This window comes from Solanum stenotomum, chromosome 10 (assembly GCF_019186545.1).
Source record: "Solanum stenotomum isolate F172 chromosome 10, ASM1918654v1, whole genome shotgun sequence".
NCBI classification, from domain to species: domain Eukaryota; kingdom Viridiplantae; phylum Streptophyta; class Magnoliopsida; order Solanales; family Solanaceae; genus Solanum; species Solanum stenotomum.
In genome coordinates, this window is record NC_064291.1 from 7,800,730 (window position 1) to 7,819,034 (window position 18,305).

General features: G+C 39.3%; 1 protein-coding gene across 1 annotated transcript; it reads right to left on the reverse strand.

Annotated features, from left to right (window-relative positions):
- Positions 1 to 5,924: 5,924 nt before the first annotated feature.
- On the reverse strand, positions 5,925 to 8,567 carry LOC125841805 (uncharacterized). Its single transcript, XM_049520977.1, has 6 exons — positions 8,264 to 8,567; positions 7,957 to 8,116; positions 7,387 to 7,551; positions 6,890 to 7,302; positions 6,477 to 6,745; positions 5,925 to 6,341 (listed from the first exon to the last, which is right to left on the reverse strand). The coding sequence occupies exons 1-6, from the start codon at positions 8,565 to 8,567 to the stop codon at positions 5,925 to 5,927; spliced, it is 1,728 nt and encodes a 575-aa protein (XP_049376934.1).
- Between the last annotated feature and the right edge of the window lie 9,738 nt (positions 8,568 to 18,305).

Genomic DNA, 18,305 nt, shown 5'->3' on the forward strand with positions numbered 1-18,305 from the left:
AACATTTTAACTCTTGGAAATACTTAGTTCTCGAATAATCTTTGAAGAAATGAACTTTACTCTTACTCTTTACTCAACGCAAAGCTTAAGTCTTAAAACAAACTTAAAACATTTGTGAAAGACTTTTGGAGAATTTTATGAACAGACTTGACTTAACTTTTAACCTTTTGACTTGACTCTTAACTTTCCTTGAATTGAAGTATGGACTCAAGGCTCATGATATCATGTTAATGATGATTTCATGATGTTTAGACATGCCTTAGAGTATAGAAATTGACTAGGAAACATAGGTACGATGCTAAGGAACTAGTACAGAAAAAAGAAGGAAATTAGGAGAACTGGCATCCCTGGCGCTCTAAGTGGCGCGGGGAGCCAGCCCTGAAATTTCAGAGAATGACTTAGGGCGCTCTGGTTGGTGTGGCGCCCCAGAGGTCATATTTCAGGGGCTGCTTTGGGGGGTGCTGAGAGGCAAGGCGCCCCAGCCCCTTCCCCAGATTTTCGATGAAATTTCTCCTTCGTTTTTCAACGCTAAACCCTCTAATTTCACTTGGTTCTTTTCCCAAACACTTAGAAAATCGACTATATCTTCAAAATACACAAGATTCTACTCAAAAACACACCTAAATTCATGAATCGATCTCAAGAAACTTCAACAACAAGAACCCATAAGATTTCAAACGAATTATCATCAAGAACTCATAAGATTTGCTTTCAAAACAAAACAACTTCGCTGAATTGAATCATGATTGGCGCGTGGGTGAACTAACCCAACGTTATGTGATCTCACATACCTCGTAGAGATTAACCCTTGGCGAAATCCACATGTAATTCTCCAAGAAATCGATGAATCTTGACTTTTCTTCTTCTTTTTCCTCTTTTCTTCTTTCTCCAAGCCCTAGCGTGAATTTCCTATTTTCTAAGCTGATCTAATTCTTATAAAATCCCAATTAAACCCCTAAAAATGAAATAAAATAATTGGGTAAGGAAAAGACCAAACTACCCTTCCAAAATCGGGATAAGACTTTCCTTATTTGAACAGCCCAACTTCAAATAGGCGTATCTCACTCATACGAACTCGGAATCATGCAAACTCACCGGCGTTGGAAAGATAATTCTAAGATATTTTCTACGGTATCTCGAAGCACACCTAACTCATCCTGAGCAAGGAGTTATGGTTGTTTGAAGTTGAACAAAAACTCAAACTTAACTTGACTAAACCAATTTTCCAGATTTTTCATTCTTTCCTAAAATGACTCTTTCCAATTCTAACTCTTTCTAGTCCTTTCAAATAGCAAGATGTTACAATATCTCCCCATGGGAACATTCATCCTCGAATGAGATTATTCATAGTAGGCTAAAGGTGTAACATCTAACATTCAGCTAAAACACCCAACAATCAAATCTAACACATCAAGTATATAAATTAAAGAGTACGAAGAAGAGAATTAGTACCTTGGTCTGTAATTTCTCCGGGCCCAGAGAGATGTGGATATATCTTCTTCATATACTCCTCAGCTTCCCAAGTAGCTTCCTCAACAAACTGGTTATTCCAAAGGAATTTGATTGATGCCACTTCATTTGTCCTCAACTTGCGGACTTGGCAATCTAGAATCTAAACCGGGATCTCCTCATAGGACAAGTTATCTTTGATACCAATATCCTCAGTTAGTATGATAAGTGAAGGATCTCACATGCACTTTTTCAACAAGGAGACTTGAAATACCAGATGAACCACAGCTAATTCTTGTGGTAGCTCTAACTCATAAGTTACATTGCCAATCCTTTTGGATATTCTGTAAGGACCAATATACCGGGGACTAAGCTTCCCCTTCTTACCAAAACTCATAACACCCTTCATGGGTGAAACTTTCAATTATACCCAATCATCTACTTCAAACTCCAATTCCCTTCTCCTAACAACAGTGTAGAATTTCTGATGACTATGCGCTGTTTTCAACCTATCTTGAATCACTTTCACTTTCTCCATAGCTTGATGACCTAAGTTTGGTCCTATCAACCCAGCTTCACCAACTTCAAACCATCTAATTGGATATATGCATCTTCTCCCATAAAGAGCTTCATAAGGAGCCATTTAGATGCTAGAGTGGTAACTATTATTGTAAGCAAATTCAATAAGAGGTAGGTGATCATCCCAATTACCTTTGAAATTGATGTTTGCGTAATCAAGACACAACTTTCAATGCAAATGTCTACGATCGTACAATAGTTTAGTAACCCAACCAAGGGTCGGGAGCGTTCCCAAGGGAGCGGTTTTGAGAATTAATAGAAAAATAAAATTTAGTTCTAACCAGTCGTAGCTAAAGACATTAACGATTAAAAGCATTGTAAATTAAAAGGGGACACAAGAGTGTCAATTAACAATGGGGGGTTTTGTCACAAGTAAGTAAAAAAATAGCAAAATAAACAAGGATTTCAAAGTAATGAGAGGGAATCCTTGGGATGTGACGAAAATACGGGTTAAGCTAGATTTTGGGTACATGCTTTCGATAGAAGATTCATAGAATGATTGTGACTAGGCTAAACTTTAAGGTGGATAAGCTCTCTCTCTCGAGCAACTTACCCTGTTTCAAATGTGTTCCTCTCGGACAACCACTTGCCGCATGAAGACCAGTCTATGCCTTAACCCACTCACTCTCTCGAGCTGAGTATGTGGGAATGAGACTAAGATTCACTCTCTCAAGTTGAACCTCATGTCGACCCACTCCCACCGGCAATCAATTTAGTAGTTTTAGTTTTACGACCTCTCTCTCGAGCAAGCCGAAAACACATAAATAAATTTGTATTTGCAACTACAAATTCATTAAATTCATCCACAACTACTAAACAAAATCACAATTAAACTACGATTAAACAAACATCAAGCAAGACACAACAATTATCTTTACCCATATTCACTAAATCACACCCCAAGAATTGGGGCTTTTAGCCACACATGTATAAGAGATAGAAATTTATACCAAATTGAGCTCGCATTAAACTGGATATGAAGATTTAAGTCTTGATACAGGCCAAAATTTAAGAATCCAAGAGACCCAAATCCAAATCTTGAAGATGGAACCATTTGGATCTTTAAGTCTCCGAAACCCTTTCAAACTTAGAGCAAAGATATCAAAAAGTACTATTCTATATGAAAATTATAATAATTGTTCCACACCTAAAACTACATATCTAACTAGTATTTATAGTTTTCACAAATTTGTGTTGCAGCGGATCATTGGATGTTGTTAGTCGGAATCGCCGATCAACTCGATGATTCGCCCTTTAGTATGGTTCATCGTCGTCTTGCACCAGCCTTCAGCATCGTCGTGCTCTGGGTCATTGGGTGACATGGTACTGCTTCGCGAAACTTCTCGGCGATGCGCCGACTACTCCCTTTTTCCGCCGACTTGACCCTTTCCTTCAGGGCTCAACACACTAGAACAAAACGCGAAGTAAGACCCTTCGGCGACTCACCAAATGGACTCGGCAATCCGCAAGCCTTCATTTCTTCGTTCTTTTCAGTTTTTTCATTCCTTTCCTTCAACACTTCAAATACCTAAAACTTAAGGGGTTTCATCAGATATTGAGATAAAATAAGCATTTGAGGACACAATTTCTATTAAAATATACCCCTAAATAAGTCCAATTTGTAGACTCATCAACACCCCAACTTAAACTTTTGCTTGTCCTCAAGTAAAACTCAAGTTCAGCAGTTAAACAAGATCACAAAGGTTTTAACAAGGCTTGTAACATGGTTGAGTGCAAAGATATGGTCATTTAGGCTCAATGACTTTTATCCTCATGAAATGTGGTGCTCTCAACACTTCATTTCTTTTTCCTTCATCATTTTCATTAGTGCATCATAGGTCATCCTATTATACGCTTCCCATGGATTGTTCGGAACCCTATTTCTTTGGTACTTTATTCCACAACTTTCTCTTTTTTTTTCTTTTTTTTTTAAATTCTTTTCTTCTTTTTTTTTTTATATATGGAAGGGTTCCATTTTTCTCAACACCATGGGTTAAAGGAGACTTTCCTTGCACTTCTTGACTTTCCCTTTTCCTTTTCACCACACCCCCAACTTAGGCTTTTGGCCTAGTTTGGCTATTCAATTAACCACAATTCAAGAGAATTATAGGTAATGGATTAAAAAAGGTCTAGTTTTCATCAAGTTTCTTTCAAAGAAAGGTAAGGCTCAAAGGGTGTTCAAGAGAGAATCACACGCTCACAAAGTAAGTCACAAAAGAGGTATATGTCAAATTGGTTCACACTTTTCGAAGTTACCTTAGATCATATCAAGAGAAAGTCTTACTTAGTCAACCGGACCAACATGGCAAATTCTAGGTGTTGTCATGCATGGTTCCAGGTAAGCTTATCACACAAGGCAACGACACTTAAGACAAACAAGACTCCACACTTTCTCTAGTGTGCAACGGTCATCACAAGAGAATCAATTAGATAAATGGCTAATCACAGCGAGATGCAAAGAGTTCACATATTGTCTATGCAACTTTATTTGGCCTCATTATAGTCGTACATTCATGTTCGTTTGATTGTAAACACTATTCAAGTCATCGATATTGATCGAAACCGAGACTTAAATTTGCCAAAGAACAGCCACATTCAACACATGAGCATACAAAGGCTGGCGAAAATGTGCAAAAAATTCAAAAAAAATCGAAAGGGTCAAAATCATTTTGTAATTTAAAATAAAATGAGCCACAAGCTTAAAAATCTACAAAAAAAAAGCAGTATTAACACAATTTTAAACAGAACAACCCAAATATATACATAAAACACAAACAAAAGTAGCAAACAAAAGGTGTGGGCCTCACCCCACCATAAATAAAAATAATTGGTCCTCAAATGCAAATAACACAGAATCTGAAATGTAAAATAAAGAAAGACAAAGAGGAAGGTAAAGAAGGGATCCTATCTAAGCAGTCGCTCCATCTGTCTGGGTCTCAATGCCCGATGTAGTACTCTGAATATGGGCATCAATACCCAAAGTTACCTCAAGGGGAACACCGGAACCGAATTCACCAAGGCCTATTGAGTGTGTGTCTGGAAGAAAGATATGCACCGCTCTGCAAAATTCCCTGGCCCATGATGGAATATTAGGGTCCAAGGTAATGGCTTTCCTGGCAGAAGTGTGCCTTTTGCCCTTGCCCTTCCCAGTAGTTGTGGTCAATTTCGTAGCTTTGCCTTTCGACATAGTTGTCTCCTCATTTATCGCACTCCCTTTTGACTTCTCTTGGGCAGGTTATTCTTTCCACAACATTTGATTTAGTCATGTCTTTGGTGTCGACAAAAAGAAGATTGAAACACTAGGCGGCAATGTAATCCAATCTCGAGCATAAATCAGCACCAATAATACTCTAAAAACGTAAGAAATATACAAACTAGATTGCAGGTGTGAGTTTGGACAGATAAAAAGTAAGGGAAAGTGAATGAAGTTGAAACTTTTAAACCTTTCGCTTGCAAAAACCGTCCAGTTTTTGCCCACTCGGCGACATTAGTCAAGCTCGCCTACTCACTCAGCGGAACCCCAATTGGTTTGTTTCTTCACCAAAATTTACAGGACCTCTGGTTTACTGAGAGTCCAAACGGTGGTTTCCATCATGATCGCCGACATGGTCGGTGATTTGTCAATAATTTCCAAAGCTCGCCAAGTTTTACAGACTCCAATGCTGAAGATGTCTTGAGTCAAACGAAGGATAAGGTCGAATTCGCTGACCCTTTCGGCGACTCACTGACTAGATCTATTACTCGCCATCCTTCACTTTTTCGAACATTTCTCATATTGTAACATGTACAAACAACACACCATTATTTTACCAAGAAATAAAAAGCAATTAAAGGGGTTTTGGGTTGCCTCCCAAACAACGCCTTAGTTAACGTCGTGGCATGACGCAGCAGCGCCTTTAGGCGTCTTTCAAATACACTACTTCAACCAAAGAAATCTCTTGACAATCCCCAAAATATAATTTCAGACGTTGATTGTTCACTTTAAATGGAAGTCCTTCGTGATCTTCAACTTCTATGCCACCATTGGTGAACACTCGCATTACTCTAAAAAGTCCAGACCATTTGCATTTGAGCTTTCTGGGAAAGAGTCTAAGTCGAGAGTTGTATAACAAAACCCAATCTCCTACCTTGAAGTCCCGCTTGAGTATTCGAGCATCATGCCATTTCGTAATCTTCTCTTTGTAGATGGCTGAACTTTCATACGATCTGAGTCTAAATTCATCCAGTTCGTTGAACTGCTCTACCCTCTCCCTTGAAGTTTTTGACCAGTCCAAATTTAAAGCTTTCAATGCCCACAATGCTTTGTGCTCTAACTAGACAGGAAAATAACAAGCCTTACCATAAACCAACTGATATAGAGACATACCGATAGGTGTTTTGTAAGCGGTCCGATATGCTTATAGTGCATCATCGAGTTTCCTAGACCAGTCAGTTCTGTTGGTATTTACAGTATTTGCCAGGATGCTTCTGACTTCCCGATTTGACACTTCGACTTGGCCACTTGTTTGGGGATGATATGGGGTAGCTATCTTGTGTTTTACCCCATATTTGCTTAGTGCCATTGAAAACCACCTATTGCAAAAATGGGACACCCTATCTCTAATGATTTCCCTAGGAGTGCCAAATCTTGTGAAGATATAGCGTTTCAGAAATTGGACAACATTTTTTCCTTCGTTGTTTGGAAGAGCGATGGCTTCCACCCATTTAGAAACATAATCTACAGCCACCAAGATATATTTATTTCCAAATGAGCTCACAAATGGGCCCATGAAATCGATCCCCCATACATCGAATAGCTCGACTTCCAAAATATAAGTGAGAGGCAACTCATGCCTTCTAGACACTCCGCCTTGCTGCTGACATTGAGAACATTTCTTCGTAAATTCATGTGCATCCTTGTATAGGGACAGCCAGTAATAACCACTTTGGAGAATTTTAGCGGCACTACGAATACCACTAAGGTGACCTCCCACTGGAGATGCATGGCAAGCATGGAGAATTTCTACCGCTTCTTCTTCCGGAACACACCTCATAGTAACATGGTCAACACATTCTCGAAACAAATATGGTTCATCCCAAAAGTACTTTTTAACGTCGAACATGAATCTCTTTTGTTGGTAAAAGGTCAGCTCATCCGGCATCAATCCACTCACAATGTAATTTACAAAATCTGCATACCATGGTGTAGGTTTGAGAGATATAGCAAACCCTTGTTCGTCGGGGAAGGAGTCATCTATGTTGACCTCACGCTTGGCATCTTCCCTTCCTTCCAACCTCGATAAGTGGTCAGCCACTTGATTTTCACAGCCTTTTCAATCTCTTACCTCAAAATCGAACTCATGTAATAGCAGCACCCACCTTATCAATCTTATTTTAGCATCTTTCTTCGCCATCAAGTAACGAAGTGCAGCATGATCAGTGTGTACTATTACTTTGGTGCCTAACAAGTATGCCCGGAACTTTTCAAATGCATAGACCACAGCTAGCAACTCTTGTTCAATGACCGTATAATTTCGCTGGGCACTATTCAGAGTTTTGTTTGCGTAATAAATTGGGTGAAATAGTTTATTGCATTTTTTCCCAACACTACCCCCAATGCCATACCACTAGCATCACACATTACTTCGAAAGATTCGGATCGATCAGGACTGACAATAATCAGGGTAGATACTATTTTTTCTTTCTAAAACTTATATGCGTCCATACATGCATCATCAAAATAGAACTTCACTTCCTTCTCAAGGACTTTTCATAGTGGGTGTGCAATCTTTAAGAAGTCTTTAATGGACCTTCGGTAGAAACCTGCATGCTCCAAGAAGCTGCGAATACCCTTTACTGAAATTGGTGAGGGCACGTTCTCAATTACCTCAATTTTTGCCTTATCAACTCCTAGCCATTGTTGCGATACCTTGTGTCCTAGAACACTACCTTCTTTCACCATGAAATGACATTTCTCCCAATTTTAGGTACAGGTTCATTTTCGCGCATCTTTGAAGCACTTGCCCTAAGTGTGTTAAGCACTCTTCAAACGTATCCCCTGTGACTGAAAAGTCATCCATAAATACTTCCATAGAGTCTTCGACCATATCTGCAAAGATAGACAACATGCAACATTGAAATGTGGCTGGGGCATTACATAGTCCGAATGGCATTCTTTTGAATACAAATGTTCCATAAGGGCAAGTGAAAGTGATTTTTTCTTGGTCTTCCGGTGCAATAGAGATTTGATTCTAACCGGAGTACCCATCCAAAAACCAATACCACCCTCTTTCTGATAATCGGTCAAGCATCTGGTCTATAAAAGGTATTGGAAAATGGACTTTATCTGTCCATGAGTTAAGCTTTCGATAGTCCATGCATATTCTCCACCCAGTCACTGGTCTTGCCGGCACAAGTTCTCCTTTTGCATTTAGGACTATGATTATACCTCCTTTGTTCGGTACACATTGCACCAGACTTACCCACTTACTATCTGCAAAAGGGTAGATCACTACCGCATCTAGCCACTTGATGATCTCCTTTTTCACCACCTCTTGCATTGGAGGGTTCAATCTCCGTTAATGCTCCACACTAGGTTTACATTCACTATTGAATCGAATCTTGTGAGTACAGATGCCAGGAGGAATTCCAACTAGATTGGCTATTGTCCAGCCAATAGCTTTTATAAGCATCCGCGGTACTTCAATGAGTAATTTCACCTGCCTTTCAAGCAAATCGGCTGAGATAATCACTGTTAAAGTATTATTGGCTCCTAAGAAGGCATATTTGAGAAGAGAGGGTAGGGCTTTTAACTCCAGATTTGGTGGTTCTTCTGATGATGGCTTTGCAGGAGGACTTTCTCTGGTTTTCAGGTCGATATCCAACTTGATTGGATTCCTTGAACATACTCCTAACCCTAATAAGGCAGGTACCACTCCCTCATAGCCTTGAACTTCGGATTCACCATAATTGGCAAGTACATATTCAAGGGGTTCACTCTTGCGCATTAAATGGCTCACACTGGCCATTTCCTCATCTATAACATCCTCAGTAGACACCACATGGATATAACTCGGTTGCTTCACGGATTTATAGATATTGAAGGTCACCTCATCATCGTTCACACGGAACTTTAATTTCCCGCTTTCGACATACACCAATGCTCTCCCGGTAGGTAAGAATGGCCTTCCCAAAATAATGGGGATTTCAGCATCGATCTCACAATCTAGAATCACAAAATCAGCCAGAAAGATGAATCAATCTACTTTTACCAATATATCATAGAGTATCCCCACTGGATGCTTGATTGATCGATCAACCATAAGGGGTCTTATTGTGGTTACCTTTGGTTCACCCAAACCAAGTTGCTTGTATATTGCATAGGGCATCAAGTTAATGTTTGCTCCTAAATTGCACAAAGCTTTAGCGAATTGGAGCATGCCAATTGTTCACGGGATTGTGAATGCCCCAGCATCTTATCTCTTAGTGATTGACTCATTTGTCATAATTGCACTACAACTATGGGGCACCTCAATCGTTTCATATTCCAAGCTCCTCTTCTTTGTAACCAGCTCTTTCATTAATTTGGTGTATCCCAGCATTTCCAACAATGCTTCCACCAGAGGAAAGTTAATTGATAAGTTCTTGAATACTGACAAGAATTTTTTGAACTTCTCATCTTCATTCTTCTTTTTCAAACGTTGAGGAAATAGTGGAGGTATTTTGGGCAAAAGGTTCGTGACTTTTGGAACTTGAACATGTTGCTCTGCATCCTCTTGTGGTTCTTTGGCAAGGTTTTGTTGAATAGGCAATTCTCGTTCCTCTATACCCGCCTTTCTTCCTGCATTCGAGGTTTCTCATCCTCCATCACATTCCATTTTGCCATCTTTCCACTACGGGTAACTATAGCCAGCCCTCTTCTATTATCTTTCATCAGTGTCCTGGATGTTAATTGAGATGATAATAGACTCAATTGACCTTTTAGCATTTTCATGGCATCAGCATGAGAATTCACTTTACTGTTTAATGATAAAAAGTCATCTCTCATCCCTTTTAGCAAATCATCAGAGCCCTCAACTTTATCAAGTATATATGATAATAGATTATTTACCCGAGGACTACTTGCACTCTCTTTTGATTTCGGGCTTTCACTCAATTATGTATGGTCTTCCTCATGGTCATCTTGCTCAGCCCAATCGTGGCAATATCTCCTTGGTTCTTCTCTCCTATGATGGTTCCAACCTTGATTTTTGCCCTGATGTTGATAGCGCGGGTGGAAACCCTCCTCATATCTTGTGGAGTTCCAACCTTTATTATCCCCCGGTCTTAAGAAATCGAATGAAAAACCCTCTTCAACTCGTAATACTCCATACGTCCCCTTCATGTGCTCTTGTATCACTTCCATTTGAGACAACATCTTTTTGATGTTTTCATCCCTCTCCCTTTCTTTATCGAGTTGTTCTTGCGTTAATCTGAAGCACAGTGGGGAAACTTGGTCATCTTTTGTGTACCATGCTTGATTTACTCTAGTCATGCCATCTAGGAGGAATGAGGATACTTCAAATGATCATAACATTATTCCTTTTTGCACCAGCTGATTAGCTATCCTTTTATTAGTCGAATCCAGACTACAGTAAAAGTATTGGAGCAATAACTCACTCGGCAGTCCATGCGTTGGACATTTTCGCAAAAATCTTTTAAATCTTGTCCATGATTCGCGAATTGGTTCGCCCTCCTTTTGATTAAAATTTTGAATGTCGTCTCTCAGTTTCATCATCTTTGATGGAGAGAAGAATATTTCATGAAAAGCCGTAACCAACTCCTCCCATGACTTGATGGAGTTCTTTGGAAGCTCGACCAACTACTTAGTGGCTCCCCTAATCAATGATAATGGAAATAAGCGAAGTCGTATGAACTCTTGCGGTAGATTATTGAATGATAGAGGGGTACACACTTCTATGAAGCTTCATATATGCTCATACGAATCTTCATGCTCTAACCCTCTATATAAACCACTTGAATGTATGAGATGGAGTGTTGTGCTAGTAACTTCAAATGTTGCAGTTCCACCTGCTTGTGACATGCAAATTGCACCCATCTCAGCCACTTGGGCAGGGTTGTACACACTATTAATATCATCAATATCGTATAGATGAAAAGCATAACTTGTTGGATGGCCTCCTTGGCAGCTATTTTCGCCATTCACACTCATATGTGTGTTGAAACACACAAACACTAAAAACAAAACTGAAAATTAGGTATGTAGACTACAACTAATAAGAACAAAAATTCTACTAATCTAAGAATTCTCAAATAACTCCACTCCCTGGCTTCAGCGCCATTTTGATGTTTGCGTAATCAAGACACAACTTCCGATGTAAGTGTCTATGATCGTACAATAGCTAGTAACCCAACCAAGGGTTGGGATCGTTCCCAAGGGAGTGGTTTTGAGAATTAATAGAAAAATAAAATTTAGTTCTAACTAGTCATAGCTAAAGACATTAACGATTAAAAATATTATAAATTAAAGGAAGACACAAGAGTGTCAATCAACAATGGGGGGTTTTGTCACAAGTAAGTAAAATCAGCAAAATAAACAAGGATTTCTAAGTAATGAGAGGAGATCCTTGGGACGTGACGGGAATACGGGTTAAGCTAGATTATTGGGTATATGCTTTCGATAGAAGATTCATAAAATAATTGTGACTAGGCTAAGCTTTAAGGGGGATAAGCTTTCTCTCTCTCGAGCAACTTACCCTGTTTCAAATGTGTTCCTCTCGGACACCCACTTGATGCATGAAGACCAGCCTACGCCTTAACCCACTCACTTTCTCGAGCTGAGTGTATGGGAATAAGACTATGACTTACTCTCTCGAGCTGAACCTTATGTCGACCCACTCCCACCGGCAGTCAATTTAGTAGTTTTAGTTTTACGACCTCTCTCTAGGGCAAGCTGAAAACACATAAATAAACTTGTATTTGCAACTACAAATTCATTAAATTCATCCACAACTACTAAACGAAATCACAATTAAACTACGATTAAACTAACAGCAAGCAAGACCCAACAATTATCTTAACCCATATTCGTTAAATCACACCCCAAGAATTAGGGGTTTTAGCCACACATGTATAAGAGATAGAAATTTATACCAAATTGAGCTCGCATTCAACTGGGTATGAAGATTTAAGTCTTGATACAGGCCAAAATTTAAGAATCCAAGATTCCCAAATCCAAATCTTGAAGATGGAACACTCTGGATCTTCAAGTCTTCAAAACCCTCTCAAACTTAGAGCAAAAAAATCAAAAAGTACTATTTTATATATAATTATAATAATTGTTCCACACCTAAAACTACACATCTAACTAGTATTTATAGTTTTCATAAATTTGTGCTGCAGCGGATCATTCGGCATAGTTAGTCGGAATCGCCGATCAACTCGGCGATTCGCCCTTTGGTGTAGTTCATCGTCGTCTTGCACCAGCCTTCAGCATCGTCATGCTCTTGGTCATTAGGAGACATGGTACTGCTTTGCGGAACTCTTCGGCGATGCGCCGACTGCTCCCTTTTTCCGCCGACTTAATCCTTTCCTTCAAGGCTCAGCACACTGGAACAAAAGGCGAAGTAAGACCCTTCGGCGACTCACCAAGTGGAGTTGGTGATCCTCAAGTCTTCATTTCTTCATTCTTTTCAGCTTTTTCGTTCCTTTTTGCGACGTAGTGTCCATGCTTTCCTTCGCACTTCAAATACTGAAATTTAAGGGTTTTCATCATATATTGAAATAAAATAAGCATTTGAGGACACAATATCTATTAAAATATAGCCCTAAATGAGTTCAATTTATCGACTCACCATAAATCAATCACAAAAGCCCTCAACATATCCTATAAGGTCTAAATTGTGCGCTCTACTTAACTATTTGTCTGAGGATGGAAAGAAGTACTTAAGCTCACCTTTGAACCCAAGCCTTTCTGAAAAGATTTTCAGAACTGTGCAGTAAATTAGGCACCTCTATCTGAAATAATCAAAGCTGGCACCCCATGAAGTCTAACTACCTCTTGAATATACAACTTAGCATAATCCTCTGTTGTATGGGTAGTCTTTGACGGCAAAAGGTGGGTTGATTTGGTCATTCAATCCAAAATCACCTAAATAGAATCTTGCTGCCTGCGAGACCTTGGTAAACCTGTGATGAAGTCCATATTGATCATCTCCCACTTCCATTCTGAAAGTTCTATATTATGAGTCATACCACTGGGCCATTGGTGCTCTACTTTAACTTGTAGGCAATTCAGACACTTAGTAACAAATTCTGCAATGCCCTCTTCATACTACTCCACCAATAAACTTCTCTCAAGTCACGGTACATTTTTGTGGAACTCGGATGAATGGAATATCTGGAGCTATGAGCTTCCTCCATGATCCTCTCTTGGAGTTCATTTACCCTTAGTACACAACCTACATTGATACCTTAATACGTCATCTCCCCCATGTTCAAAAGCTAAAAAAATTTTGCTTATGAACATTTGCCTTCAATTCAAGCAAAATAGGATCGTGGTCTTGCTTCTCTTCTACCTCTAACACTAATGATGATTCAGCCCCATTCATCACCACTACTCCTCCTTCTCTGGAATCCATTAGTTGAACTCCCAATCATGCAAGTCTATGCACATCTCTTGCTAGCTCATTCTTATATTCCTCAAAATGGGCGGTACTACCATAGACAACCTGCTCAAGGCATCAGCAACAACATTAGCCTTACCTAGGTGGTAAAGAATACTCATGTCATAATCCTTGAATAATTCTTACCACTTTCTTTGTCTGAGATTAAGCTCTTTCTGAGTAAACACATACTGAAGACTTTTGTGATCGATGAACACATCCACATGAACACCATAAAGGTAATAGTGTCATATTTTCAAAGCAAATACTATGGCAGCCAACTCTAGATCATGGGTGTTGGGTAGTTCTTCTTATGAACTTTCAACTATCTAGAGGCATAAGCTATAACCTTGCAATCACAATACACAACAAAACCTTGCATACCTTCTAGTAAGGTCAATACTGGGGCAGTAGTCAACCTCTTTTTCACTTCCTGAAAGATTTTTTCACAAGCTTCAGACCATTGAAATTTCACTGTTTTCTGACTTAACTTGGTCAAAGGGGATGAAATAGGTGAGAACCCCTCTACAAACCTTCTATAATATCCATCCAACCCCAAGAAACTCATAATATCAGTTGGAGATGTGGGTCTAGGCCAATTCTGTATTGCCTCTATTTTTTGGGTATCAACTTTAATTCCCTCTCCAGACACAATATGGCCTAAGAATACCACACACTCAAGTCAAAACCACACTTAGGGAACTTGGCATACAACTCTCTATCCTTTAGAGTTTGGAGAACTATTCTGAGATGACTAGCATGATCTTCTTCATTCCTCAAATAGATTAGTATGTCATCAATGAATACGATAACAAACAAATTTAAATAAGGTTTAAATACTTTAGTCATAAGGTCCATGAACGTTGCAGGTGCATTGGTCAAATCAAAGGACATAACTTGGAATTCATAATGACCATAACGGGTCTTGAATGTTGTCTTTGGAATATCGCATTCCTTTACCCTCAACTGATGGTAGCCTAATCTGAGGTCTATCTTAAAGAAACAAGTAGCACCCTAAGTTGATCGAAGAGATCATCAATTCTCAGAAGAGGGTACTTATTCTTGATGGTAACCTTGTTCAATTGGCGGTAGTCTATACACATCCTAAGGAAACCATCTTTCTTCCTCACAAACAAGACCGAAGCACCCCAAGGTGAGACACTTGGTCGAATAAAACCCATATCAATGAGATTTTTCAACTACTCTTTAAGCTCTTTTAACTCTGCTTGAGCCATTTTATATGGCAGAATAGATATAGGACGAGTATCTGGAAGAATGTCTATATTGAAGTCTATTTCTCTCTCAGGATAGACTCCGGGAAGATCATCAGGAAAGACTTCTGGAAACTCTTTTTTACTACTGAAATTAACTGAATAGGTGGTATCTCAACACTAGAGTCATTAACTCGGAACTAAGTGATAGACACAACCCTTGGAAACTAACTTTCTCGCCTTAAGGTATGAAATGAAACGACCATTAGGCACTGTTGAACTGTTACTCCACTCTATAACTGGCTCATTAGGAATTTGGAACCTAACAACTCGAGTTCTACAATCAATGGAGGCATAACAGGCATGAAGCAAGTCCATACCAAGAATGACATCGAAATCTACCATGTCTTACTCAACTAAATCAGCCATGGTGTTATTGTGATTGATGGAAATGACACAATCACGATATACTCGCTCAGCTAGAATAGACTACCCAACAGGTGTAGAAACACAAAAGAGTTCACAAAGTTTATCAGGAAGAACATCAAAATTATTTGCAACATAAGGAGTCACAAAAGATAAACTTGCTCCTAGGTTTATCAAAGCATAAAAATCAAGAGTAAAGACTTTGATCATACCAGTGACAACATCTGGAGAATTCTCTTACTCTTGACGACTAGTGATTGCACAAATGCAGATTGCTCCTCCGCCAGTACCGGACATAGATCCTTTAGGTGCAGCCCTGTCTGGTGGAGCAACTGATGAAGATTGGGCTTTATTGCCCTGATTTCCATTACCTTGTCGGTTTTTAGGGCACTCTTTCATGAAATGACCATCTTGTCCACACTTGAAACAATATGTGGAGCCATCGCGACATATACTTGGGTGGGTTTTACCACACTTAGCACATACAGGATCCCAGTTACCTTCTTGTGCCACACTACCTTGACACTGTGCAGGTCTAGCTCTGAAGTGCTATGAATTCTGACTATTGTACTCACCTTTGTTTCTGGGTGTAGGAACACTAGCAGATGATGGAGCAGGTCGCTTTTGCTTTTGTTAGAAAGAAGACCGGTTCACATTATTTCTTTGTTGCCCGGACTCATTCCCTGTCTTCGTTTTCTTGTTTCTAAATTCCTCTTTATCCCTCAGCTTCTATTCCTCAACCTGCTGCACATAGACCATCAACCTGGTGATATCCATGTCCCCAATTAGCATGGTTACCTTTCCCTCTTTGCTTGATAGATGGGACAACCTAGCAACAAAAAGACTCATCCTGCTTCTCATATCTGCAACCATCTCCGGAGCATATCGGGAAAGTTGGGTGAACTTCAAGCTATACTCATGAAAACTTAGTAAGTCCTGCTTAAGGGTGAGAAACTCTCGTACCTTTGCCTCTCTCAGTTCTCGGGGAAAGAAACGCCACAAGAAGCCTTCCTTAAAACAAGCCCAACTACCAGGTGGTGCTCTCTCAGCTCTACCCTTCTTCCACTGGTCAAACCAAGTCCTAGCAATATTATTCAGTTGATATGCATCTACTTCTACTCATTCAGCATCGGCAATGTGCATAACCTCAAATACCTTTTACAATTCCTCAAAAAAATTCTCCAGATCCTTAGTAGTTCTTGAACCAGTGAAACTTGGAGGATTCATCCTCAAGAACTCTCGAATCCTCGAAGTATCAGTTACTTCATGTCTAGCTCCTCTTTGTTGCCCAAACTGGTTAGTCACAGCTTGGCTTAACATTCGAATTGCTTCCCTGAACTCAGCATTCGTTACTTCTGCCTGGGGTTGCACTTCACGTGCATTAGGTACCCCTTTCTCCTCAATGTTCCTCCTAGCAGGACGACCTCGGCCAGCTCTTCGTGGAGGCATGATTAACTGAAAGACACGCACAAGCAAAAATTAGAAGAAACTTTTTAGAGATCAAACTCTAACGCACGAAATGAGTGTGAAAGAAGTGAGGTAATTTCCAAAGTGTTGCAGCCTTCTAATTATAGATGTGGCGCGCTTCACACTGATAACTAGGACTCTATAGACACAGCTTCATAGACTCCCTAGGACTCTTGAACACTGTGCTCTGATACCAAGTTTGTCACTCCCCGAGCCTACACCTTGGGCGGGACTGGTACTCGAGAACTATTTCTTGCCCCAAGCGAACCCTTAGCCTCGTTAGACTCTCAGCGGAAGACTCTAAGCTTATTACAATGATCAAATGCACTTACAACTGTATCAAATTAAACTCAGAATGTTTAAGGATAAAACATTCAACTAGCCATAGAAAGCAACTCAAGTCTTAACATAAGAAATAACAATGTAAAGACAACTGAATTACTAACTATCTATAAAGCCTCTAAAGTAAGGAGGCTCACCAACTGACTATGCGTACTCAACTGGATCAACGAGGCACTGGATGTTGATCCTGGTTACATGTGTCTACATCATAAAATGATGCAGGCCAAATGGCATCAGTACATTGAATGTACGAGTATGCGAGGGGAATACTAAACAGACATAAGCTTGAAAAGAATCTGAAAAGAACGTTTACCTTGGTTTTACTTAACTCATGAATAACTCAACTCAAATGCAAAGTAAAACAAAAATAATGGTGCAGTTATACAAAGCATTTAAAACAATAGTAGCAACTCAATTTGTTAAGAAATGCAATAACAACTCAGTTTACATGTAAAGTAATATAATACTATGGGAGTTTCTCTAACCGACAACCACCATTATAAACCTAAGTGATGATACAGCGTCTTGCCCACGCTACCAGAACTGTCCTATACTTTGTTGTCATATAGAACGCCTTAACTAAGTGGATCCAGTAGTCTATGCGAAAAATGCACTTAAGGAATCATCTAAAAAGTATAATCATTTTCTACCCATGATGGCTATATGGTTTATAGAGACTTGAGTTATTATGAACTCGCGTCCCCATATCGGTGTTCAATACTACTCCCAAAATATACTCAGCTCATATGTTTTTAAAACAAACATCTTTCTTTGGTTTGAGATAATTACTCAAAACTTAGCTTAAAACCTCTCTTGGAAATTGGCGTTTCCTTTCGTGCTCAAATGTGAAAACATTTTAACTCTTGAGAATACTTAGTTCCCGAATAATCTTTGAAGAAATGAACTTTACTCTTACTCTTTACTCAACTCAAAGCTTAAGTCTTAAAACAAAATTAAAATGTTTGTGAAAGACTTTTGGAGAAATTTATGAACTTCTCTGACTTAATTTTTAACCTTTTGACTTGACTCTTAACTTTCCTTGAATTGAAGTATGGATTCAAGGCTCATGATCTCATGTTAATTAATGATGATTTCATGATGTTTAGACATACCTTAGAATATAGAAATCGACTAGAAAACATAGGTACGATGCTAAGGAATTAGTACGGAAAGAAGGGGGGGGGGGGGG